At 39.6% G+C, this 25,373-nt stretch overlaps 1 protein-coding gene across 2 annotated transcripts in view; it reads left to right on the top strand.

The window, feature by feature from the left end:
• BUB1B (BUB1 mitotic checkpoint serine/threonine kinase B) overlaps window positions 1-25,373 on the top strand; it is an 85,086-nt gene that overhangs the window by 14,191 nt on the left and 45,522 nt on the right. For both annotated transcript variants that reach the window (XM_007537329.2, XM_060175113.1), the window contains exons 3-5: window positions 6,698-6,757; window positions 7,359-7,503; window positions 16,084-16,280. In XM_007537329.2, coding sequence (XP_007537391.1) covers window positions 6,698-6,757; window positions 7,359-7,503; window positions 16,084-16,280 — 402 coding nt within the window. The remainder of the gene's footprint in view (window positions 1-6,697; window positions 6,758-7,358; window positions 7,504-16,083; window positions 16,281-25,373) is intronic.

Below are 25,373 nucleotides of genomic sequence, written 5' to 3'. Positions count from 1 at the left end.
CTAATTTCTTCATCTTCTCTGGATTAAAACATTTTTTTTCCTTTATGTTTATTTACTGGATTAAGGTAGGCAGAAATCTAGCGGGAAGGAGGTGATCAAGAGGGGAAGGGACAGATGACTTGCACCAGTTCTTCACTCACAGAGCTTTCCCCCTGCAGGTGGGAACTGGGGGCTCTAGCCCAGGTTCTTGTGCATTGTAAAATGTGTGCTCAATCAGGTGTGCCACCACCTGGTCTCCTCATTGGAATAATAATAATAATAATAAAAACTTTTGCTTTATGTCTTTGTTTTAAAGATGGCAGTGAATTTTCCATCCATAAGTCTTCTTCCAGGCTTCTATTACATTTCATCTCCTCTTTCTTCCTTTCTTCCTTCCTTCCTTCCTTTCTTTCTTTCTTTCTTTCTTTCTTTCTTTCTTTCTTTCTCTCTTTCTTTCCCTTCCTTCCTTTCTTCTTTCTTTCCTTTTTTTTTTTTTTTGCCTCGGGTTATTGCTGAGGCTCTATGACTGCACTATGAATCTATTGCTCCTGGTGGCCATTTTTTCCTTTTTTTTTTTTTTACTGGATAAGACCGAGAGAACTTGAGAGAAGAGGGCAAGATAGAGAGGGAGAAAGATAGATAGATACGTGCAGACCTGCTTCACTGCTTGTGAGGCAACCCACCTGGCGATGGTAAGCTGGGGGCTCAAACTGTAATCCTGCGTGGGTCCTTGCAGTTTGTACTGCTGCACCACTTCCCAACCCCCTCTATTACATTTCTAAAACTTATAGTTTTTCCACTTCACTATTCCTGTCTTTTTTTTTTTTTTTAAATACTCATTAAAAAATATATATGAGAGAATGGAGGAGAGACTGAGAAAAAGATCCAGAGCATCATCTCAACACATGTGATGCCAGGGATTGAACTCTGGACCTCATTCTTGACAGCCTAGTATTTCATTCACTGTGCCACACTTCCCAGGCCTCTACTTAATTTTTAGTGAGAAAGTCTAGAACAGTGCTCAGCTCTGGCTTATGTTGGTGCTGACAGTTGAACCTGATTAATATTTACCATCAGAGCCTTAGGAAAGAAAGTCTTTTCCGTAACCATTATGCTGTCTCCCCAGCTCACTATTACATTTATTTATTTATTTTATTGCCACCAGGGTTATTGCTGGGGCTGGATGCCTGTACTACGAATCTACCACTCTCAGTGGCCAGTTTCCTTTATTTTTAAATTTTTATTTGCTAGAGCAGATAGAAATCGAGAGGTGGAGGGGGACATAGAGAGGAAGAAGGAGAGACACCTGTGGACCTGCTTCACCACTTGCAAAGTATCCCCCCTGCAGGTGGGGGGGTGGGAGCTCAAACCCAGGGCTCCATCATCCTGACATGCCATTGCCCAGCCCCTCCACTATTCCTTTTTTTTTTTTTCTTTTTGTCTCCAGGGTTATTTATTGCCTGAACTATGAATCTACTGCTCCTGGAGGCTGTTTTTTCCCTTTTGTTGCCCTTGTTTATTATTGTTATTATTATTGTTATTGCTATTGTTGTTGCTGGATAGGACAGAAAGAAATGGAGAAAAGAGGGGAAGTCAGAGAGTGAAGAGAAAGACACTTGCAGACCTGCTTTACCGCCTGTGAAGTGACCCCCCCTGCAGGTGGGCAGACGGGCTTGAAATGCTGGTCCTTGTGCTTTGCACCATGTGTGCTTAACCCACTGTGCTACCGCCCACCCCCACTATTTTTTTTTTTAATTTTAACTTATTTATAAAATGGAAGCATTGACAAAACCATAGGATAAGAGGGGTACAACTCCACACAATTTCCACCACTTTTTTTGTTGTTGTTAAATATTTACTAACATGAGAGAAAGAGAAGAGAGTAAAACCAGAGGATTACTTTGTCACTTGCAATGCTGGGGATCAATGCCAGGAACTCATACTCTTAAATCTAATGCTCTAACCACTCCACTACTTCATGGGCCACATGACCTTTTACCAAAAGCATAATTTATATGCAGTAAAATGCTCAAGTTTTTTGTTTTTTTTTTTTTTTAACCTTCAGGGTTATTGCTGGGTCTTGGTGCCTGCAGTATGAATCCACTGCTCCTGGCGGCCATTTTTTTTTTCCCCAGTGTTGTTACTGTTATTACTGTTGTTACTTCTATTGTTGGATAGGACAGAGAGAAATTGAAAGGGGGAGAGAAAGGTAGGTAGACAGACACCTGCAGACCTGTTTCACCACTTGTGAATCATCTCCCCCTGCAGGTGAGGAGCTGGGGCCTTGAACCAGGATCCTTGCACTTTGCACTACATGTGCTTAACCAGGTGTGCTATGCCCATCCTCCAATGCTCAAGATTTTAAAGTTAGCATTTAGTCAGTTTTCACATTTTAGGACACAGAACATTTTCATTACCTTAGAAGTTTTCTTTTTTAAAAATTTTATTTATTTTCGTTTTTGTTGCCCTTGTTTTTATCATTACGATTATTATTATTATTGATGTTGTTGTTGCTGGATAGGACAGAGAGAAATGGAGAGAGGCGGGGAAGATGGGGGAGAGAGAAAGATAGACAACTGCAGACCTGTTTCACCACTTGTGAAGCGACTCCCTTGCAGGTGGGGAGCTGGGGGCTCGAACCAGGATCCTTAAACTGGTCCTTGCGCTTTGCGCCACCTATGCTTAACCTGCTGCGCTACCGCCTGACTCCCCCCAGAAGTTTTCTTATGGCTTTTCCCCTCCTTCATGAAGCAACCAGTCATGAGAGTTCTTTTTTTTTAATTACATTTTTATTTATTTGTTATTAAATAGAGACAGAGAACTTGAGAGGGGAAGAGGGAAGAGAAGCTTAATGAAATGATGTATTTTATTTTATCATTAATACTTTTTATTTTGTCAGAGTGGTCTTATCCTATTCCAAAGTTGCAAGGATATTCTCCTACATTTTCTCGTGGTTTTTTTTGTTTGTTTGTTTTGTTTTTACCAGAGCACCACTCAGCTCTGGCTTTTGTTGGTGTGGGGGATTCAACCTGGGACTTTGGAGCCTCAGGCATGAGAGTCTGTTTGTATAACCATTATGCTATTTACCCCCACCTCTACATTTTCTTTTAATAGCTTCTGTGTTTTAGCTTTTTTAAAAAAAATTTGTTGGGGCCAGGTGGTGGCACACCTGGTTGAGCGCATGTATTACAATGTGCAAGGACCTGGGTTCGAGCCCCTGGTCCCCACCTGCAGGGGGAAAGCTTTAACGAGTGGTGAAGTAGTGCTGCAGGTGTCTCTCTGTCTCTCTCCCTCTCTATCACCCTCCTTCCCTCTTGATTTCTGGCTTTCTTTATCCAATAAATAAAGATAATAAAAAAATTTAAAAACCTGTTATTTATTTATTTATTCTTTTTTGTTGCCCTTGTTTTTTATTGTTGTAGTTATTACTGTTGTTGATGTCGTCGATTTTGGGTAGGACAGAGAGAAATAGAAAGAGGAGAGGAAGACAGGGAGAGAGAAATACACCTGCAGACTTGCTTCACCACCTGTGAAGCAATTCCCCTGCAGGTGGGAAGCTGGGGGCTCGAACCAGGGTCCTTACCCAGTCCTTGCGCTTTGTGCCACGTGTGCTTAACCCGCTGCGCTACCATCTGACTCCCAAAACCTGTTTTTTTTTTTTTTTAAAGAACTAGAATAAAAAGAAAATTGTGACAAAGAGAGAACCAGAGTATCACTGTGGCACAGGGGTCAAACTCTAGACATTACACTTGTAGGTCTGTTACTGTAACCATTGAGCCACCTCCCAGGCTAGTATTGTTTTAACTTCTATATGCATCTAAAGTTTATGTGGATGGTATGAGTTGGAATCCCCACCCCCAATTGTATAACTAGTTGTTTTGCCTTTTTTTGTTCAAGAGATTTCCTGTTGCTGTTTCACCGTTAAATTGCTGTAGGGCTCTTGTCAAAAGTCCTTTGACTGAGTATTTGTGGATTTATTCCATTTTGAAATTGTTTTGGCTGTTTTCAGTTCTTTACCACAAACTGTTTGACTTTTAAATATTTATTTATTTATTTATATTGCCACCATGGTTATTGCTGGGATTTAGTGCCAGTGCTACTAACCCTCCACTCCCAGTGGCCCATTTCCCCCTTCTTCTTCCCTCCCTCTCCCCTTTCCTTCCTTTTGCCTTCCTTCTTCCCTTCCTTTCTTCCTCTCTCTTCTCATTTTGTTTCATAGGACAGAGAGAAATCAAAAGGGGAGGGGAGATAGAGAAAGAGAAAGAAACACCTGTGGGCCTGCTTCACAGCTAGTGAAGTAATACGTACGGTTGCGCTCTGCTGGGTGCACCACTGCCCAGCCTCCACCTCAAGCAAATTTTAAGGTAATCATGTCGGTTTTAGAAGTGGACATTGTGTGATTTGGTAAATGTAGAGGCTTGCTGACCTGATCTTTATTAGTACTATCTAAGATTTTATTTCTTTATCATTTCTGCAGTTGTGCCACTTGTTAGGCCACCTTTATTTCTGTCTTTCCTCCCTCTCATCTCTCTCCTCTCCCTCTCATCTCTCTCCTCTCCCTCTCCTCTTCTCTCTCTCACCTTCTTACCATAACTCTGCTCAGCTCTAACTTATGGTGGTGGTAGAATTGGAACCTGGTACTTGGGAGACTCAGACATGAGAGAATCTTCATAACCATTAAACTATCTTCCCTGTCCTATCCCCCCTCACTTTCTTTCTCCCTCCCCTCCCCTTCCCCCTCCCCTCCCCTTCCCTCCCCCTCCCCTTCCCTCCCCCTCCCCTTCCCCTCCCCTCCCTTCCCTTCCCCTCCCTTCCTCTCTTCTCTCCCTCCCTCCCTCCCTCTCTCTCTTTCTCTCTCTCTTTCTTTCTTTCTTTCTTTCTTTCTTTCTTTCTTTCTTTCTTTCTTTCTTTCTTTCTTTCATCTACCAGATGGTGCCTTCATGAGGACTCCATTGTTCTCAGTGACCATTTTATCCTATTTATTTGTATTAAATTATGATAGACACACATGTAGCCTGCTTGACTGCTTGTGCTGAAACCTGGATCATTGTACATAGTAACTTGTATGCTTTACTGGTTGCACTGCCACATCCTGTCCCCCCTCATCTTAGTTTTAACCCTTTACTCTTCCCAGCTTTTAAACTTTAATACATTGCCTAGATTATATTTGCTGTTATTCTTCTCTAATTGTCGGGCTAATGTCTCGGGAGGGAGAGATAACCTAGGAACCAAGTTCATGGCAATAGCAATCCAAATCTTTATTCATGTGGGTGCCCCAGAGTCAGGCATGTAGGGAGCTGGTTAAAACCACGTGGAGCCAAAAACCGCAATGACCCGTGACTGCCACCCCCTGCACATTCCCCCTTCCCCTCCCTCAACCAGAAGAGCCAAGCCTTCCCAGGAAGTGGCTTCAAAATCCATACATAGTTAGGAGAGGGGTGGAGAAAAATGGGAGGGGATGGAAAGGTAGAACCTCCCTAGCAACAGTTGCTAGGGATTCAACTGGCAGGAATTAGCAATACCCTGTGGGGACTTAGGAAGGAGACCTTTAGTCATTTGTAAGACAAGGCAAGAGATTGATATGTAAATAATAAAGGGACTGGCCATTAGTAGCATAGAATGTAGGGTGCTTTGGGGGACAGGGAGAGGATGGATGTCTCCTCAAGTCAAGCCCTGCCAAGCTCGACCACATGCTCACAATTTCCCAACAACTAATATTATCCATGGACTTTTTATTACTTATATTCTAATAAGATTATTTCTGTGTGTGTATGTATATTTAGTTCAGTGACCCCTTATGCATATTAAATTACAGCTGTCTTTTATCGATTAATTACTGTATCTAAACTTCAACACTAATTAGTCTAATAAGATTGGTACTTACCACCCCAATTCTATAGGTGAGGAAACTTAAAAATAGAATTGTCACTCAGGTAATGTTTAGTTGAACTGGATTTGAGCCTTACACTAATCTATCCGTTCCAGTGTTGGGCTAGCGTGGGGTGCCTCTTCCTGGGTGTGTACTCTCTGGGTTGGAGAGAACCCAGCCTGGGCTGCTACTCACTCAGACGCGATTGAGATGACTTGGGAACAGACTCGTGCCGAGGCAATTCAATTCTTTATTGATCAGAAAGCCAAGGCTTTTAAAGGGCAGAACCAGAAGTGGCAAGTCGGAAACGGAAGTGGCTAGGAAAGGGGCGAAGAAAGGCAAAAGGGCTGGAAAGGTAGGAACTTCCTTAGCAACTGTTGTGAGGGTTTTAACTGGTAGGTTTAATAATACCCTGCAGGCAGGGAGGGTCTTGAGGGTAGAAAGAAGATAGATCAAAGGAATGGAATGGGTGGGGATCTTTCAGGCAAAACAATGATTAAGTAGATAATAAGTCTGATAAGATGAGAGGATGGATGTCCCCTCAGGTCAAGCCCTGCCAAGCTCAACCACATTCTCACAATTTCCCAACATTCCAGAACTTTAAATTGTGTAACATTGCTTTCCTATGTTATTTTGGAATTTGTCTCATTTGTACATGTTTTATCCTTCTAAGTATGTTACTAGACAGAATTTTCACTATTTCTGCCGTTTTTGTTTAACTCTTTATATTTCAGTAGAGGTATCTAAAAATGGTATAAAAAAAACTTAATAAATAAATAACAATGTAGGTAATACTCATTTGATTGTTACCACTTTTGCTTATGTTAACATTTTCTGCTTAAATTTCAGGGCCTTTGAATCTGAAATTCGATTTTACAGTGGAAATGACCCTTTGGATGTTTGGGATAGGTAGGTCTTTTTTATTAAGGGTAATAAAAACTTAACAGATGAGTTCATATGGCCAGGTTTCTCAAAGTGGAGTATATAGAGCAGTGTGTCAGTAAAAAGTGGTATCTTGGGGACACAAGAGAGCTAGAATAATCATAATGTATCTCTCTGAGGCTTAAGAACTGAAGAGATTTCAAGTCTGTGATATGTAATTATGTGCTACACCTTTCTGTGCCCATCTTCACTATTTCCCAAAGGTATTAGAAGTATTTAGTGAGAGATATTTGGAAACATTTGAGCAATACAGATTTAGCATCTATCACTGAGCACCCCTAAAACACACACACATCTATATATATTTATATATATATATTAACCAGTGCACTGATCAGCTCTGGCATATGGTGATACAGGGGGTTGAACCTTGGGACTTTGGAGCCTCAGACAGAGAGTCTCTTTGCATAACCATTATGCTATCTATCCCCTCCCAGGACCTCTAAATATATTTTTAATATATTAGAAAATTACAGCTTAAAATCAGAATGAATCTTGGAGCAAGAAGAAAAAGGATAAGTTAAACTTTTAAAAATCATAATCATATTTTATTTTTCTTATTACTCAGATATATTAGCTGGACAGAGCAGAACTATCCTCAGGGTGGGAAGGAGAGTAATATGTCAACATTACTAGAAAGAGCCATAGAAGCATTGCAGGGAGAACAACGGTATTATGGTGATCCTCGATTTCTCAACCTTTGGCTTAAATTGGTAAGTTTTTCTCAAGTGCCATCTACCAAAAATTTTAAAGTATTAGATTAACAGATTTTCTCTAGAATTTTCTGGTACTCCAAAAATATTGTGAAAACCCAAGACATTTAATAGATAATAAACACTTAATAAATATTTAGTACTTGCTAAATTGATTTTAGTTTTAATGGGGCTTCACTACTTTGGGCTCACTCTCAAATAGGAACAAAAAGACAGAGGAAAGCACCAATGATTCCTCCAGTGCATTTCAGTAGAGGGGGGGCTGGGCTTTAAAGTAGGTTGTGCATGTTCAGTGGCATAGCGGTAAGAGTTCTGAATCTACAAACTTGAAGTCCCATATTTGATCCTTGGCATGGCATATGCTGCTCTGACACTCACACACATATGCAGAGAAATAAACCTTGAGGAAAAAAGCTTATAAAGTCCACAAAAAGTGGGCTTCACCCATGGAAAAGAAGATACACCATACAAGTACATTCTTTTGATGATCCTACCATAGACTTTAATAAAGATTGAAGCCAAATAAATAAATAAATAAATAAATAAATAAATAAAGGTTAAAGCCTTTATACCTCTGCCTGGGAATAGGTTATTTGCTTATGTGAACATGTTTGTGTCATGGCACTGTAATGGGGGAGGAAGTGTAGGAGTCACCAGTTAGCAGTAGTACATATTACCCAATCACCATTCTTCTTCTAGTGTTTGCCCTTCTTCCGTAGCCAGTCAACAGCGTCAGGTTGAAAGCTGTCAGGAGCTGCTTGTTGCTGGCTTTGAAAGTGACTGGGATCCATGTGGATTCAGTTGGCTAGGAAGGATCGTCAGTTTCCCCAATGAATGGGTACTCACGGGATGCACCACGAGAAGGTCGATCCAATGCAACCCAACCCAATCACCATAAAAATATGAGTTAGAGGAGACCAAAAGAGACCAGCTGGGACCGCAACAAGACAGGACTAGAATGACTTCAGGAACCCACCAAATCACTGTTGAGTGCAAACACGTGTGACTCATGGACAGAGCCTAGGGAGAGACTAAGTGGCTAGTAACAGTCTGGTGGTTTACCAGTTTAGACACCACCTCCAGTCTGTTTCACCAGCAAAAAGATGGCTGAAGGGAGGAGAGGACTCCCCTAAGACTCACCAAATGCAACTGTGAGTCCAGAGAAGATGAAGAAATTAGCTCAGCTGGCAGAGTACAAGATACACATGCTTGAAGCTCCCAGTCAATCCTCAGTGCCGTTATGTGTCAGACTGTTGCTCTGGCTTCTCTCTCCCAATTCTTTCTCAATCTCACATGAAATAAATCTTTAAAGAAAATAAAATAAAGAATTCAATGAGATGGACAAAGATACTCTTAAACTATAACGACAAATTATTTCCTATAATTTCCCTATAAGGACAGAATTTTGGGGCCGAGAATGTTGAGGGTAGATATTAGAATTCACCAAAAAAAAAAAAAAAAGAAATCAGAACTTAAAAAAACATATCCGGGTGAACTAGGAATACCAAAGAAGACCACGTGGGGCCACAACAAGACAGGGCTAGAAGGACTTCAGGACCCACCATATCACCGATGAGTACAAACATGTGAGGCTCATGGACAGAGAGGAGCCTAGGGAGAAAATAAGTGGCTGGTAACAGTCCGGCAGTTCACTAGTTGAGACACCACCTCCAGTCTGTTTCACCAACAAAAAGATGGCTGAAGGGAGGAGAGGACTCCCCTAAGACTCACCAAGTGCAACTTTGAGTCTCCACTGCTACTGCCCTCAGAATCTGGAGCGGTGGTGGTGGTGGTGGTGGTGGTGGTGGTGGTGCCTGTGCTGACACCAGGGGGCAGAGAACTAGCCAGGAAACTCAGGAGAAGATCTTTACCTCTTGTGGCCTAGCAGTGGGGCTGTGAGAGTCTCTTTGCATAACCACTGGATTATCTCTGCCCCACCCTGCTTTATCTCTTAGTCAGGAGTCAGTGGTTAAGCTAAGAAACCTACTTATAGTTTAAAAGCCCTCAGGCTCCCATAACCTATGGGGAAGAAAAAGAACAAAAGAGGCTTTTAAGCCACTGAGCTGTAACTCAGGGATTAAAATAATATTGAAACAAATGTCAATTTCCACAACTGTGAACTCTTTAAGTACCTTACTTAGACACAAGTCAATCCGGGCAAGAGTGATCAGTAATTTGAAAAGTACTGAGAAAGAGACCTCATAACATACTTTATAAAATGGTTAAACCAACAAGAAGAAATATTGGACAAATGAACCAAGACAAGGGTCCAGCTAAAAGCCCCTCAAAGGTTGAAGCACAAAATAATGAGGTCAACATCCAAACACTAGCTAAGGAAATAATCACGGGAGTGAGTAAAGAGTTTGAAAGAATTATCATCAGAAATGCAGAAACAACAAATGAGACTCTGGAAGAAAACACTATCTCAAGGTTACTAGACAGTTGAAAGCTGAAATAGCTGAGCTAAGAACACAACTAGTTGAACAAGCTAAAACAGTATCACAACAGGGTAACAAAGTAGACATCATATTTAGACACATCATATTTAGAATGGAAAGGAATAAGGATAAAGGATCCTGAAGGCTGCAAGAGAAAAACAAAGAGTCATTTACAGAGGAAAACCCATAAGATTATCAGCAGACTTCTCCACACAAACACTATAGGCCAGAAGAGAATGGCAAGATATCTATTGAGTGCTCAATGAGAAAGGCTTTCTTTTTTTTAAATTATTTTTTCATTATCTTTATTTATTGGGTCGAAACAGCCAGAAATCAAGAGGGAAGGGTGGGATAAGAGGAAGAGAGACAGAAGAGACACCTGCAACACTGCTTCACCACTTGTGAAGCTTTCCCCTTCTTCTAGCGTTTGCATGTGGGGACTGGGGACTCGAACCCAGGTCTTTGCACATTGTAACATCTCCGCTCAACCAGGTGTGCCACCACTCGGCCCTGAGAAAGGCTTTTAACCAAGACTTCTGTATCCTGTTAGACTGTCATTCAGGCTAGATGGAGGCATAAAAATCTTTTCAGACAAGCAACAGTTGAAAGAATCAACTATATAAAGAGCTTGCCAAACTCAACCACAAGAAAACAACCCCATCCAAAAATAGGGAGAGGACATGGACAGAATATTCACCACAGAAGAAATCCAAAAGGCCGAGAAACACATGAGAAAATGCTCCAAGTCTTTGATTGTCACAGAAATGCAAATAAAGACAACAATGATATAACACTTCAGTCCTGTGAGAATGTCATACATTCTCTCCTGTGAGAATGTCATAAAACAGCATGTGGTTTTGGAGATGGTGCCATGGCTAAGGCACTAGACTTTTAAGCATGAGGTCCTGAGTTCAATCCCCAGCTGCACATATACCAGAGTGATGTCCGGTTCTTTCTCTGTCTTTCTCATTAATAAAATCTCTAAAAAAGAAAAAAAGTAACAGCAGCAAATGCTCGAGAGGGTGTGGGGTCAAAGGAACCCTCCTGCACTACTGGTGGGAATGTAAATTGGTCCAATCTCTGTGGAGAACAGTCTGGAGAACTCTCAGAAGGCTAGAAATGGAAGTACCCTATGATCCTGCTCCTCTCCTGGGGATATATCCTAAGGAACTCAACATACCCATCAAAGTAGATCTGTGTACACATATGTTCTTAGCAGCACAATTTGTAATAGCCAAAACCTGGAAGCAACCCAGGTGTCCAACAACAGATGAGTGGCTGAGCAAGTTGTGGTCTATATACACAATGGAATACTACTCAGCTATAAAAAATGGTGACTTCACCATTTTCAGCCAATCTTGGATGGACCTTGAAAAATTCATGTTAAGTGAAATAAGTCAGAAACAGAAGGATGAATATGGGATGATCTCACTTTCAGGCAGAAGTTGAAAAACAAGATCAGAAGAGAAAACACAAGTAGAACCTGATCTGGAATTGGTGTATTGCACCAAAGTAAAAGTCTCTGGGGTGGGTGTGGGGGAGACTACAGGTCCATAAAGGATGACAGAGGACCTAGTGGGGGTTGTATTATTATATGGAAAACTTGGGAAATGACATACATATACAAATTATTGTATTTACTGTCAAATGTAAAACATTAATTCTCCAATTAAAAAAAATATATACATGTATAACGATTAGTTCTTGAACTGTGTTTTTGTTTGTCTTACTAGTATATTGCTCTAGTAAAAAAGTTTCAGCTAGTGGAGAAAATCAGGTGAATTCTGAAGACATAATGTAGGACATTTAATACCTAAAGTGTCATATAATCTTTACTGACTAATTGTAGAGCTTGCCTTAAAGACTTTATAGGAATTTATAACAAGATGATACCTCCCCACCTCCAGCCCCCCCCAAAAATGCTACAAAGAGTTGTTAACATGGAGAGTATAGTCCCAGGTAGTATTCTATTAGGTTTTATTCATTTTATATAATTACCTATGTGACTCATTATAAAAGGATGGTCTAGATAAACCTCTAAAAGGGCTTTTAATCCAAATCTGATTGAATTTGTTAATCAAAGTAATTTCTCTGTTCACTGAGCTTATCTGGTGGTAGAGATTAACAAAGTCTCATTAAGTTAAAAGCCTAGCCTAGGACAAGGGAGGTAGCATCATCAGGACTTTATCAGGACTAATGGATGTGTTCCTTTACTTTTCGTTATGGAAAGATTTCTCCAGTCAGTCATTTTTGTAGGGTCCTCATAGTGCAACTAAGGAAAAACTCATTGTTAGAAAGAGCCAGGATTTTTAGTTAAAAGTACCAAATTGTTTTAATTTGGATTTTAGGGATTTCCCCAGCAAAGATTTAAGTTTTGAATCTATCTAATCAAGTTGTCAGAAAAGTTGTGATGCATTATAATGTGTGTGCTATACCTGGTGTGCCACCACATAGCCTCAGCCCCTTATTTTGTGTAGAAAAAGATTATCATGCTTTTTTTCAACAGTGAAGTATTTATTTTTATTATTTATTTATTGGATAGAGACAGCCAGAAATGGAGAGGGAAGGGGTGGTAGGGAGAGAAACACACAGACACCTGAAGCCTTACTTCACTATTGACAAAGCTTTCCTCTTCCAAGTGAGGACTGGGAGGTGGAATCTGGGCCCTTGTGCTCTGTAACGTGTGCTTAACCAGGTATGCTGCCACCTGGTCCCTCCGCAACATTTCTTTTTCTTTTTTTGCCTCCAGGGCTATTGCTGGGGCTCGGTGCCTCATTATGAATCCACTGCTCCTGGAGCCCCCCTTTTCCCTTTTGTTGCCCTTGTTTACTATTGTTGTTGCTATTGTTGTTGGATAGGACAGAGAGAAATGGGGAGGGGAGGGGAAGACAGAGAGGGGGAGAGAAAGATAGACACCTGCAGACCTGCTTCACTGCTTGTGCAGGTGGGGACCCAGGGGCTCTAACAGGGATCCTTATGCTGGTTCTTGCACTTTGCATCATGTGCGCTTAACCTGTGCTATCGCTCAACCCCCGCAATATTTCTTAAGTGACCTTATTCAACACTCTAGAATTCTTTATTGGCCATCCTATACTATACCAGAGCTAGACATAAAGCTGTTAGATTTGTGAAGTCAGTGTTTAGTTTCATTTATATAGTGGTAGTGATCAAGGACTGAATCTTATACTGATAATACATTCATAATTAAAACTTTGCTTGAACAATGTGGAAAAAAAGTATGTAAATTAGCAAAAAATATCATTTGCTGAATTACTGCAAAAATATAAAAAACACTAGTTGATTTTATAAGAGAGATAAATGGAGCATTTCACTTGTTCAACCATTACCATTTTCTACCAGATGCTGACTAAAAATTAGAACAGAGTAGAAGGCAATGTTTTCTGTTTTTCTGGAGTTTTTTTCTTTTGTTCTTTTATTATTATTATAATTACAATAATAATAATAATTATTATTATTAGATACAGATAGCCAGAAATAGGGAAGGGGTGATATAGATGGAGAGATAAATAGTGACACCTGCAGTCCTGTTTCACCACTTGCAAAGCTTGAACCTGGGTCCTTGTGCAGTACAACATATGCGCTCAACCAGGTGCACTACCACCCCAGAAAATACCTTTAGAAAATAAACAGGAGGGAGTCGGGCAGTAGCGCAGTGGGTTAAGCGCACTTGGCAAAGTGAAAGGACCGGCATAAGGATCCTGGTTGGATCCCCGGGCTTCCCACCTGCAGGGGAGTCGTTTCACAGGAGGTGAAGCAGGTCTACAGGTGTCTTTCTCTCCCCCTCCTCTCTCCATTTTCTCTCTGCCCTACCCAACAACAACGACATCAATAATAAGAATAATTACAACAATAAAACAGGGCAACAAAATGAATAAATAAATATTTTAAAAATTAAAAAAAAATAAACAGGAGAAAATGTTAGCTATTGCTAGAAGCAAGTGAACTAATTAGAACTCAAATGCCATTTCTTTGTGAAATTAGAAACTTACAAATGAGAGTCTATGTTGGGGCCAAGAGACAGCTCACCTAGTAGAGCGCATGCCTTATTGTGCATGAGGTTCTGGGTTTGAGCCCGAGCAACACATGGCAGCACTGTGGATAATACCAGGTGAGCTGCATATGGAGGGTAGAATAGTACTGGGTGTTTCTCTTTTCTGCTTATAAAATAAAGAATAAAAAAGTGGCCTGGGTAGCATTAAGCAGTGATATGCATGTGTGAGACCCAGGGTTCCTTCCTCAGTGTAGCATTTTTAAAAGTCTGAAATTAGGGTACTACTACTACATTTAAAATGTATGCAACTCTCTTGAAAGCAGCTTATGACTTTGTAACATTGCTTTTCAATTTTTTTTTTTATTGCCACCAGGGTTATCATTGAGGTTCACTTTTTGCATGACAAATCCACTGCTCGTAGCAGCTATTTCTTTATTTTTTTATAAGATAGAACAGAGAAATTGAGAGGGAGGGCGGAGAGAGACACTTGGAATATTGCTTCACTACCTGTGATGCTTCCCCCTGAACCAGGGCTTGATCCCAGATCCTTGCACATGGTAACATGTAGGCTCAACGGGTTGTTCCACCACACAGCCCCCAGCTATAAGAACCCTTTTTAAAGGAGTACTATAAAATGTGAAAAGTATATATGAAGATGTTTATTATAGAATTATGATAAAATTAGAAATTGTTTACTCAGGAATAGGGGAATAGTTAAATTATAGAAGACATACTAGATGAAACTTTTTTATCCATTTAAAACACTAGTGAATGGGAGCCAGGGAGATGACTCTGGAAGAACTTGTGTGTGTGGGACCCTGAGTTTGATCTTGATACCAACAGTGACTGTTGCTCTGCTTACCTGCTCTCAATTAAAAAATGAGGAGTGGTATAAAAGAAATGAGTGATGCCACTGTTAAGTGGAAGAAGAGCAAATCTCATCGAAAGCTTATGTGATAATATCTTCTTTTTTAAAAAAATATTTATTTTATTTATTTATTCCCTTTTGTTGCCCTTGTTGTTTTTTATTGTTGTAGTTATTGTTGTTGTCGTTGTTGGATAGGACAGAGAGAAATGGAGAGAGGAGGGGAAGACAGAGAGGAGGAGAGAAAGATAGACACCTGCAGACCTGCTTCACCGCCTGTGAAGCGACTCCCCTGCAAGTGGGGAGCCGGGGCTCGAACCAGGATCCTTATGCCAGTCCTTGTGCTTTGCACCACCTGTGCTTAACCCGCTGCGCTACAGCCCGACTCCCGATAATATCTTCTTATACACGATAGGATAGTATGTATGTGTCCCTTAAGGGATAAATTGATTTAATAAAATATGTTAAACTTTTTGTTACATAGGATTGTTAGTAGTCTTCCCCACCCCACTTCCACCCCCAAGTGATTTGATGATGTCATTCCCTTGGTAAAGTTTTCCCATCCAACACACATATAGGTAAATTCCTAAATAATACTTAAGACTTTTTACATTTTTTCTCCCCCAAAACTCCTATCTTGCCTTGACCCTTACAAATTTCTAGTCTCTTCCTCTGCTCATGCTATTTTCTTTGTCTAGAAAGTTCTTATCCATTCTCCTGATTCCTCCTTCATGACTACATTCAAAGGCCATTCTTTCTTGAAGTTTTTCCTCTCCATTCCCTTTTTGTACAAATTAATCTCTTTTGTCTACTATTTTAGTTCTCCAGGTATAGCCTATATAACACAATATTATGTTTTTCAATGTTAAAGCTACGTACAGTATGGGGCTGGGTTGTGGCACACCTGGTTGAATGAACATGCTTCAGGCGCCGGGTCCCCACCTGCAAGGAAAAAGCTTCATGAGTAGTGAAACAGTGTTGCAGGTGTCTCTCTGTCTTTCTCCCTCTCTATCATTTCCTTCCTCTTGATTTCTGGGTGTCTCTATCCTATAAATAAAAGATTACTAATAAAGAAAGAAGTAAAGGAAGAAAAAGGAAACCATAAAAAAATAAAACTACAGTGGTCTGGGAGGTGGTGCAGTGGTAAGGCTTTGGACTCTGAAGCATGAGGTCCTAAAATCTTTTTTTTTTTTTTAAATACATACAATAGTTACAATAATTGTTTGGCTTCTAGGCTAACTGTTTAAGCTTTGAATTTGTTCTAGGGTCATTTATGCAATGAGCCTTTGGATATGTACAGCTATTTACAGAGCCAAGGAATTGGCATTTCACTGGCTCAGTTCTATATCTCTTGGGCTGAAGAATATGAAGCTAGAGAAAACTTTAAGAAAGCGGATATGATATTTCAGGAAGGGATTCAACAGAAGGCTGAACCACTGGAAAGACTTCAGTCCCAGCACCGGTAAGCTGCTCTGTGGAACATGTCTTAATTTTGAAAACCAATAAATATAAATGGTCCCTTTTGTATCTGAATAAAGTGTTCTCTATGGATTTTCTCTTCTAGTTTAAAATTTATAAAAGGACATATTTAAAAAAATTATTTGATATAACAGTAAAATCCACTCTTTAATGTGTGGCTCCTTAAATTTTTTTTTAAAATCTTTACTTATTGGATAAGGACAGCCAGAAATCAAGAGGGAAGGGGTTGATAGAGAGGGAGAGAGACAGAGAGACACCTGCAGCACTGCTTCACCACTCGCAGAGCTTTCCCCCTGCAGGTGGGAGACCAGGGTTCGAATCCGTGTCCTTGCATGTTGTAATACATGCACTCAACAAGGTATACTACCACTCGGCCCGTGGCTCCTTAAATTTTTACAGGTGACTGGGAGAAGTAGCTCACAGTAGAACACAGGATTTTGAGGTCCCAGATTCTATCCCCACGCTACATAGAGTAGTGTTCAAAGGTTTAAAGAAATACATTTTCAAATAGATTCAAATTGTAATAAATTTTCAAACCTCTCATAATAGAGACTAGTTTCATCACTCATTCTTTATGTATTCTGTATACAAATCTTTTGTCAGCTTAAATCTGGTCTATTCATTCTCTTAATGTTTTTTCTTATAGCACAAATGTTTTAAATTGCAGAAATCTAATGTATTATTTCTTTTCTTTTTAAATAATTTATTTCTTTATTGGGGAATTAATGCTTTACATTCAACAGTAAATACAATAGCTTGTACATGCATAACATTCCCCAGATTCCCATTTAACAATACAACCCCCACTATGTCATTCATCATCTTTCATGGACCTGTATTCTTCCTACCCACCCACCCACCCCAGAGTCTTTTACTTTTAGAAAACACAAGTATTATTTCTTGTATGCCTCACACTTTGGTATATTTTAGAACTCTGTCCAACTGAAAGTCATAATTTTTTTTTTCATCTCATAGGTTTTACACATATCTGTGATACATTTTAAGTTGATTTTTGTAGAAGGTATAAGTCGTTTTTTTTAATCTTTATATAAATGTCCACTAGTTCCTGTAACACTTGTTGGAAAAATTAACTTCTCTATTGAATTGCTTCAAACCTTTTCCATAAATCAGTGTATTATATTCTTCCAGGTTTGTGTTAACTGTTTTGTTCCGTTGATTTACGTGTCTGTTCATTATTGTATATCACACTGTCTAGATTATTGTAGCTTTGCAGAAAGTCTGGAAACCAGCTACTATGAATCCTCTAAGCTTTGTTCTTTTTAGTTCGTTCATTTTCCATATAAATTTTAGAATCAACTTTAAGGGATTTTGATTGATACTTCCATATACATGCTGTATTTCTTTTTATATTTAGTTCTTTTTTCTTTGTTCTTTGGTAGTTTTTATTTTTCAAGGAATTGATTTGAGTTATTTTGCATCATTTAAACTGAGGAGTGTGTAGGCAGAGAGTTGTTCAAATATTTTTTTCTGTTATTATTATTATTTTGGTCATTGCCATAGCATCAATGCTTTAGGTAAAAAGAGAGACACAGAGAGGGAAAGGTACCACAGCACTGAAGCTTCTTCCAATGAAGTTGGGACCAGACTTGAACCTAGGTCTCACACGGTGTAAAGCAGGTGCACTATACAGATCAACTATTTTATCAGCCCTTTATTAATCTTTTTAGAGAATGTGGTTTCTTATATTTATTTATTTATTTTCCCTTTTGTTGCCCTTGTTGTTTTTCATTGTTGTTGTTATTGATATCATCGTTGTTAGAAAGGACCGAGAGAAATGGAGAGAGCAGGGGAAGACGGGGGGGGGGGGGGGAGAGAGAAAGACAGACACCTGCAGACCTGCTTCACCGCCTGTGAAGCAGGTGGGGATCCGGGGGCTCGAACCGGATCCTCATATCGGTCCTTGCACTTTGTGCCACCTGCACTTAACCCGCTGCACTACTGCCTGACTCTGGAGAATGTGTTTTCGGTTTCATTAATTGTTATCTCATATTTATCTTTTAGTTTTTTAGTTTCTATTATTATTATTGTGTTTGATTTGAGGTTAACTTCTTTTCCGAATTTAAGAGTATATACTTTGTTATTATTATTATTTTTTGAGACAGAGAGAAACAGAGGGATGGGAGAAATAAGGGGAGAGAGGGAGAGAGTCCAACCAGTCGACTAAGTGAGACCTGTAGCACTGCTTCCCCACTTATGAAGTTTCTCCCCTGCAGGTAAGGGATCCTACTCCTTGGACCTGGTCCCTTAAGGTTGTACTTTGAAATCACTGATTCTAGACCATTTCTAATATAAAAGATTTCCTTCAGAAGAAAGAGCACATCTATTGCATGTATGTGTTCCTGAATTAATCTTCAGCACCAGGAGAAAAGAGAGGAAGGAAGGGCGAGGGAAGGAGGGAGGAAGGAAGGAAAATAAAGTGAGGGAAGAAAGAAAGAACGAATGGGGGCCGAGTGGTAGTGCACCTGGTTGAGCACATTTGTTACAGTGCATGAGGACCTGGGCTCAAGCCCCCGGTCGCCACCTGCAGGGAGAAAGCTTCATAAGTGGTGAAACAGGGCTGCAGGCATCTCTCTGTCTCTCTCCCTTCTCTGTCTCTCCCTTCCCTCTTGATTTCTGGCTGTCTCTATGCAATAAATGAATAAATAAATATAATTTAAAAATAAAGGAAACAAAGAACAAATAAACAAAGAAGGAAGGTGGGGGAGGAAAAACAGAAGCCAAAAAGCACTGCCTAACTAGCAGATACTTTGGGGATGTTTTCCAGTATCTATTTTGCTCATTTCTCATTTAATTCCTATGTGGTCAGAAAACACAATTTATATGTTATCAGTTATAACTTTTATGGTTATAACCTATATAATATATAATTACATATATTTTATATATATATATATATATAGTTATATATAGTTATATTATATAACCCCCACCCTCTACACACTTAATTGGGGTTTATAATAACAGTTGCTGACACATAGGTACAACTTCTCATCTCTTCATAATAGTTGTCTACAAGATGTTCTCCACCAACGTAGGTTCTTTTTCACAATCAGATACCAGGAGACAAGAGGCCCTCCATCCCATCCTTCTGTCCCATTCCCCCTCCCCACCGAGTTCTCTGCTTTAGTGCAATATACCATACCCAGTGCAAGTTTCACATTATGATTTCCCTTACTGTCCTTGCTTCTTAGGTTCCACCAATGAGTAAAATCATTTATTTGTCCTTCCTATTCTGGCTTATCTCACTCAACATAACATCTTCAAGTTCTGTCCAAGATATGGTAAAGGAGATGGCTTTGTTGTTTTTAATAGATGCATAGTATTCCAGATATTTACACCACAACTTTATTAGCCACTCTTCTGTCATTGGCATTTGGGTTGCTTCCAAGTTTGGGCTATTATAGATTGTACTGCTTTGAACATAGAGGCGTATAACTCTCTTCAGAGTCTTTGCTTCCTTTGGATATATCCCCAGAAGAGGAATTGCTTGCTTGTACGGCAGGTGCATTTCTGATATTCTAATGAGTCTCCAGGCTGTTTTCCACAAAGGTTGGACACCAATTTACATTCCCACTAGCCATGTAGGGAGACGTCGTCCCCTTCTGCCGCCCTCCCCCCCCCCCCCCCCAGTTTCTCCAATGCTTGGTGCTTGTTTTTTCTAATGTGTGACATTCTCATAGGTATAAAGTGATATTTTATTGTTGTTTTTATTTGCATTCCCCTGATCATGAATAATTTTTGAGTATTATGGTTAATTTTATAACCCAGAAATATGTTCTGTTCAGTGTATACTTGCAAAGAATATTCTCCTATTTTGGATCGGAATGTTCTGTAAACATTTAGATTGGGCAGATCTGATGGACTGTTCTGGGCTTCTGTACTTGTGACTTTCGTTTCCTTTTTTCCATTATAAAATAGGTTGGGAAAACAGCATAATGGTTATGCAAAAAGACTTTCATATTTGAGATACCAAAGGCCCCAGGTTCAATTCCCCAGCACCATCATAAGCCAGAGCTAAACAGTGCTCTGGGGAGAAAAAAAGGAAAAATTACACTAGTGATTTAATAAGGGTTTATAAAAGCATAAGATTACACACTGTACCAACCACCACAGCTTTGATTTTTTTTTTTTATTCTTACTGATTTCGGAGATGAATTTTGACATCTTTTTTATTGTGCATCTATCTGCTCTTTCAGCTCCATCGGTTTCACTTCATATATTTTGAAATTTCTGCTGTTAGGGGTTTACCCAGAGTTGATTCCTTTATAATGTCCATCTTTATTTTATCCCTGCTCATACTCATTCTGAAGTTTACTTTGCTTGATAATAACAGCCACTTGAGCTTTTCTGTTTACATGATCCTTTTTTCCTTTGTTGATTTTTTAAAAAATATTTATTCCCTTTTGTTGCCCTTGTTGTTTTCTATTGTAGTTATTATTGCCGTCGTCGTTGTTGGATAGGACAGAGAGAAATGGAGAGAGGAGGGGAAGAGAAAGATAGACACCTGCAGACCTACTTCACCGCTTGTGAAGCAACCCCTCTGCAGGTGGGGAGCCGGGGCTCAAACCAGATGCTTACTGCGGTCTTTGCGCTTTGCGCCATGTGCACTTAACCCACTGTGCTACTGCCTGAATCCCCCTTTGTTTATTTTTAATGTTAAAGTTGTGCAGCTATCACTTCAGTTTGATTTTAGGACATCTTAGGGGTCAGCAAGCTAACTCACCTTGGATAATGTGCCTGCTTTGTCATGTATGGGACCCAGGTTTGAGCCTAGGGGGATTTTGTCTATTTTGTCCTGTGGTATCTTTCTCTTTCTCTGGAAAAAGTTGAGCCAGAAATATTGAATCCCTGGCAGTGACCAAACAATTAAAACAAAGGAAAACAAAAACATTTTAGGCCTCAAAATAAAACCTGTACTCAGTAGCAGTTACTTCTCATTCCTACTCACTCCAGTTCCAGACTACTAATCTGCTTTCTACCTCTGTAAATGCCATTATATCTATTATATCTGTAAATGCCATTATATCTGCATATATCTATATATCTATTTTTTTGTTCATTTTTGTTTGTGATGAATAGTAGGTTACAAGACTACAGTGTATAGTTCCATACCACACCTACCACCAAAGTTCTGTCTCCCCCCCACCTTCCAAAGAAAACCACCATAATTCTTACAAGTCTCAGGTTGCTTTTTTTCTTTTTTCTTCCCCCCAAGTTCATGTGTATCAAATCTCTAGATTCCACACATGAGTGAAACCCTCTAGTAGTTGTCTTTCATTTCTTTACTAATTTCACTAAGCATAATCAACTCCAGTTCCATCTATTTTGTCCCAAAGGGAGGACACAGTATCATCTTTTTTGATTGCAGAGTAGTATACCATGGAATATATATTCTATAACATTTTAAAAAAATTCTTTATTGGAGGATTAATGGTTTACAATTGAGAGTAAAATACAATAGTTAGTACATGCAAAACATTTCCCAGTTTTCCACATAACAGTTCAACCCTCACTAAGTCCTCCTCTGCTGTAAGGTTCCTGAACCCTCCCACTCACCCCAGAGTCTTTTACTTTGGTGCAGCATACCAGATCCAGTCCAGGTTCTGCTTAGTGTTTTCCTTTCTGTTCTTGTTTTTCAACTTTTGCTTATGAGTGGGATCATGCCATACTCATCCTTCTCTTTCTGACTTACCTCTTTTAACAATATTCATACTTCTCTTTTTTAAAAAATTTATTTCTTTATTGGGGAATTAATGTTTTACATTCAACAGTAAATACAATAGTTTGTACATCCATAACATTCCTCAGATTGCCATTTAATAATACAACCCCCACTATGTCATTTATCATCCTTCATGGACCTGTATTCTCCCCACCCACCCACCCCAGAGTCTTTTACTTGGGTGCAATATGCCAATTCCATTTCAGGTTCTACTTGTGTTTTCTTTTCTGATCTTGTTTTTCAACTTCTGCCTGAGAGTGAGATCATCCCATATTCATCCTTCTGTTTCTGACTTATTTCACTCAACATGATTTTTTCAAGGTCCATCCAAGATCGGCTGAAAACAATGAAGTCACCATTTTTTACAGCTGAGTAGTATTCCATTGTGTATATATACCATAACTTGCTCAGCCACTCATCTGTTGTTGGACACCTGGGTTGCTTCCAGGTTTTGGCTATTACAAATTGTGCTGCCAAGAACATATGTGTACACAGATCTTTTTTTTTTTTTTTTTCTTTTTCTTTTTTCTTTATTTTTTTTTTTATTAAAGAAAGGATTAATTAACAAAACCATAGGGTAGGAGGGGTACAACTCCACACAATTTCCACCGCCCAATCTCCATATCCCACCCCCTCCCCCGATAGCTTTCCCATTCTCTATCCCTCTGGGAGCATGGACCCAGGGTCATTGTGGGTTGCAGAAGGTAGAAGGTCTGGCTTCTGTAATTGCTTCCTCGCTGAACATGGGCGTTGACTGGTCGGTCCATACTCCCAGTCTGCCTCTCTCTTTCCCTAGTAGGATGGGTCTCTGGGGAAGCTGAGCTCCAGGACACATTGGTGGTGTCTTCAATCCAGGGAAGTCTGGTCGGCATCCTGATGACACCTGGAACCTGGTGACTGAAAAGAGAGTTAACATACAAAGCCAAAAAAATTGTTGAGCAATCATGGACCCAAAGCTTGGAAAAGTGGAGAGGAAGTATTAGGGAGGTACTCACTGCAAACTCTAGTATACTTCTGCTTTCTTACTTTGGTGCTATACTCCAAACTCAGTCAATTTCTGCTTTGCGTTTCTACTTCTTCTTTTTTTTTTTTTTTACATGCATAACATTCCCCAGATTCCCATTTAGCAATACAACCCCCACTATTTCATTCATCATTTTTCATGGACCTGTATTCTCCCCACCCACCCACCCACCCCAGAGTCTTTTACTTTGGTGTAATACTCCAATTCCATTTCAGGTTCGACTTGTGTTTTCTTTTCTAATCTTGTTTTTCAACTTCAGCCTGAGAGTGAGATCTTTTTGGATGGATGTGTTGGGTTCCTTAGGATATATCCCCAGGAGAGGAATTGCAGGGTCATAGGGTAGTTCCATTGCTAGCCTTCTGAGAGTTCTCCAGACTGTTCTCCACAGAGGTTGGACCAATTGACATTCCCACCAGCAGTGCAGGCGGGTTCCTTTGACCCCCACACCCTCTCCAGCATTTGCTGCTGTTACCTTTTCTGATGTATGACATTCTCACAGGAGTGAAGTGATATCTCATTATTGTCTTTATTTGCATTTCTCTGACAATCAGAGACTTGGAGCATTTTTTCATGTGTTTCTCGGCCTTTTGGATCTCTTCTGTGATGAATATTCTGTCCAAGTCCTCCCCCCATTTTTTGATGGGGTTATTTGTTGTCTTGTTGTTGAGTCTGGCAAGCTCTTTATATATGTTGGTTATTAAACTCTTATCTGATGTATGGCATGTAAAGATCTTCTCCCATTCTGTGAGGGGTCTCTTGGTTTGGGTAGTGGTTTCTTTTGCTGTGAAGAAGCTTTTTAGTTTGATGTAGTCGCATAGGTTTATACTTGCCTTAGTCTTCTTTGTAATTGGATTTGTTTCATTGAAAATGTGTTTAAAATTTATGCGGAAAAAAGTTCTGCCAATATTTTCCTCTAAGTATCTGGATAGTTTGTGGTCTAACATCCAAGTCTTTGATCCACTTGGAATTGACTTTTGTATTTGGTGAAATACAGTGATTCAGTTTCATTCTTCTGCATGTTTCAACCCATTGTTTCCAACGCCATTTGTTGAAGAGACTCTGCTTTCCCCATGTAATAGTCTGGGCCCCTTTGTCAAAGATTAGATGTCCATACGTGTGGGGCCTCATTTCTGGGCTCTCAAATCTATTCCACTGGTCAGTGTGTCTGTTCATGTTCCAGTACCAAGCAGTTTTGATGACAATGGCCCTATAATATAGTTTGAGATCTGGGAGTGTGATGCCTCCGGTTCTGTTCTTTTTTCTCAAGAATGTTTTGGCAATTCTAGGTCTTTTCTGGTTCCAGATAAACATTTGTAGCATTTTTTCTGTTTTCCTAAAAAATGTGCTTGGGATCTTGATGGGGATAGCATTAAATTTGTAGATGGCTCTGGGTAATATATTCATTTTGATGATGTTAATTCTTCCAACCCATGAACATGGAATATCTTTCCACTTCTTTGTGTCTTTTTCAATTTCTTTGAGTATTGACTCACAAGTCTTTCACTTCTTTGGTTAGGTTTACTCCTAGATATTTTATTGTTTTTGTTGCTATAGAAAAAGGAACTGATTTCTGGATTTCAATTTCTTCTAACTTAGTGTTTGCATAGAGGAATGCCACTGACTTTTGAATGTTAATTTTATAGCCTGACAGATTACTGTATTGCCTGATGATTTCCACAAGCTTCTTGTTGGATTCCTTAGGTTTTTCCATGTATACTATCATGTCATCTGCAAATAAGGAGAGTTTGACTTCTTCTCTTCCAATCTGTATGCCTTTAATTCCTTGCTCCTGCCTGATTGCTATGGCAAGAACTTCCAACACTATGTTGAATAGTAATGGTGATAGTGGGCAGCCCTGTCTAGTACCTGATCTGAGGGGAAATGCTTCTAGTTTTTCACCATTGAGTATGATGTTGGCTGTAGGTTTGCTATATATAGACTCCACTATCTTCAGGAATTTTCCATCTATTCCCTTTTTTTGTAGTGTTTTGATCATAAAGGGATGTTGTATTTTGTCAAAGGCTTTATCTGCATCTATTGATATGACCATGTGGTTTTTGGTCTTGCTTTTGTTGATGTGGTAGATCACATTGATTGATTTATGTATATTAAACCAACCTTGCATGCCTGGGATAAACCCCACTTGGTCATGATGAACAATCTTTTTGATATACTGCTGTATCCGGTTGGCTAGAATTTTGTTCAATATTTTCGCATCTATGTTCATCAGAGATATTGGTCTGTAGTTTTCTTTTTTGGTTGTGCCCCTGACTGCTTTTGGTATCAGGGTGATGTTGGCTTCATAGAAG

Source organism: Erinaceus europaeus, chromosome 16, assembly GCF_950295315.1.
Source record: "Erinaceus europaeus chromosome 16, mEriEur2.1, whole genome shotgun sequence".
In the NCBI taxonomy this organism is placed as follows: Eukaryota; Metazoa; Chordata; class Mammalia; order Eulipotyphla; family Erinaceidae; genus Erinaceus; species Erinaceus europaeus.
This window is presented reverse-complemented; position numbering and strand designations above follow the sequence as displayed.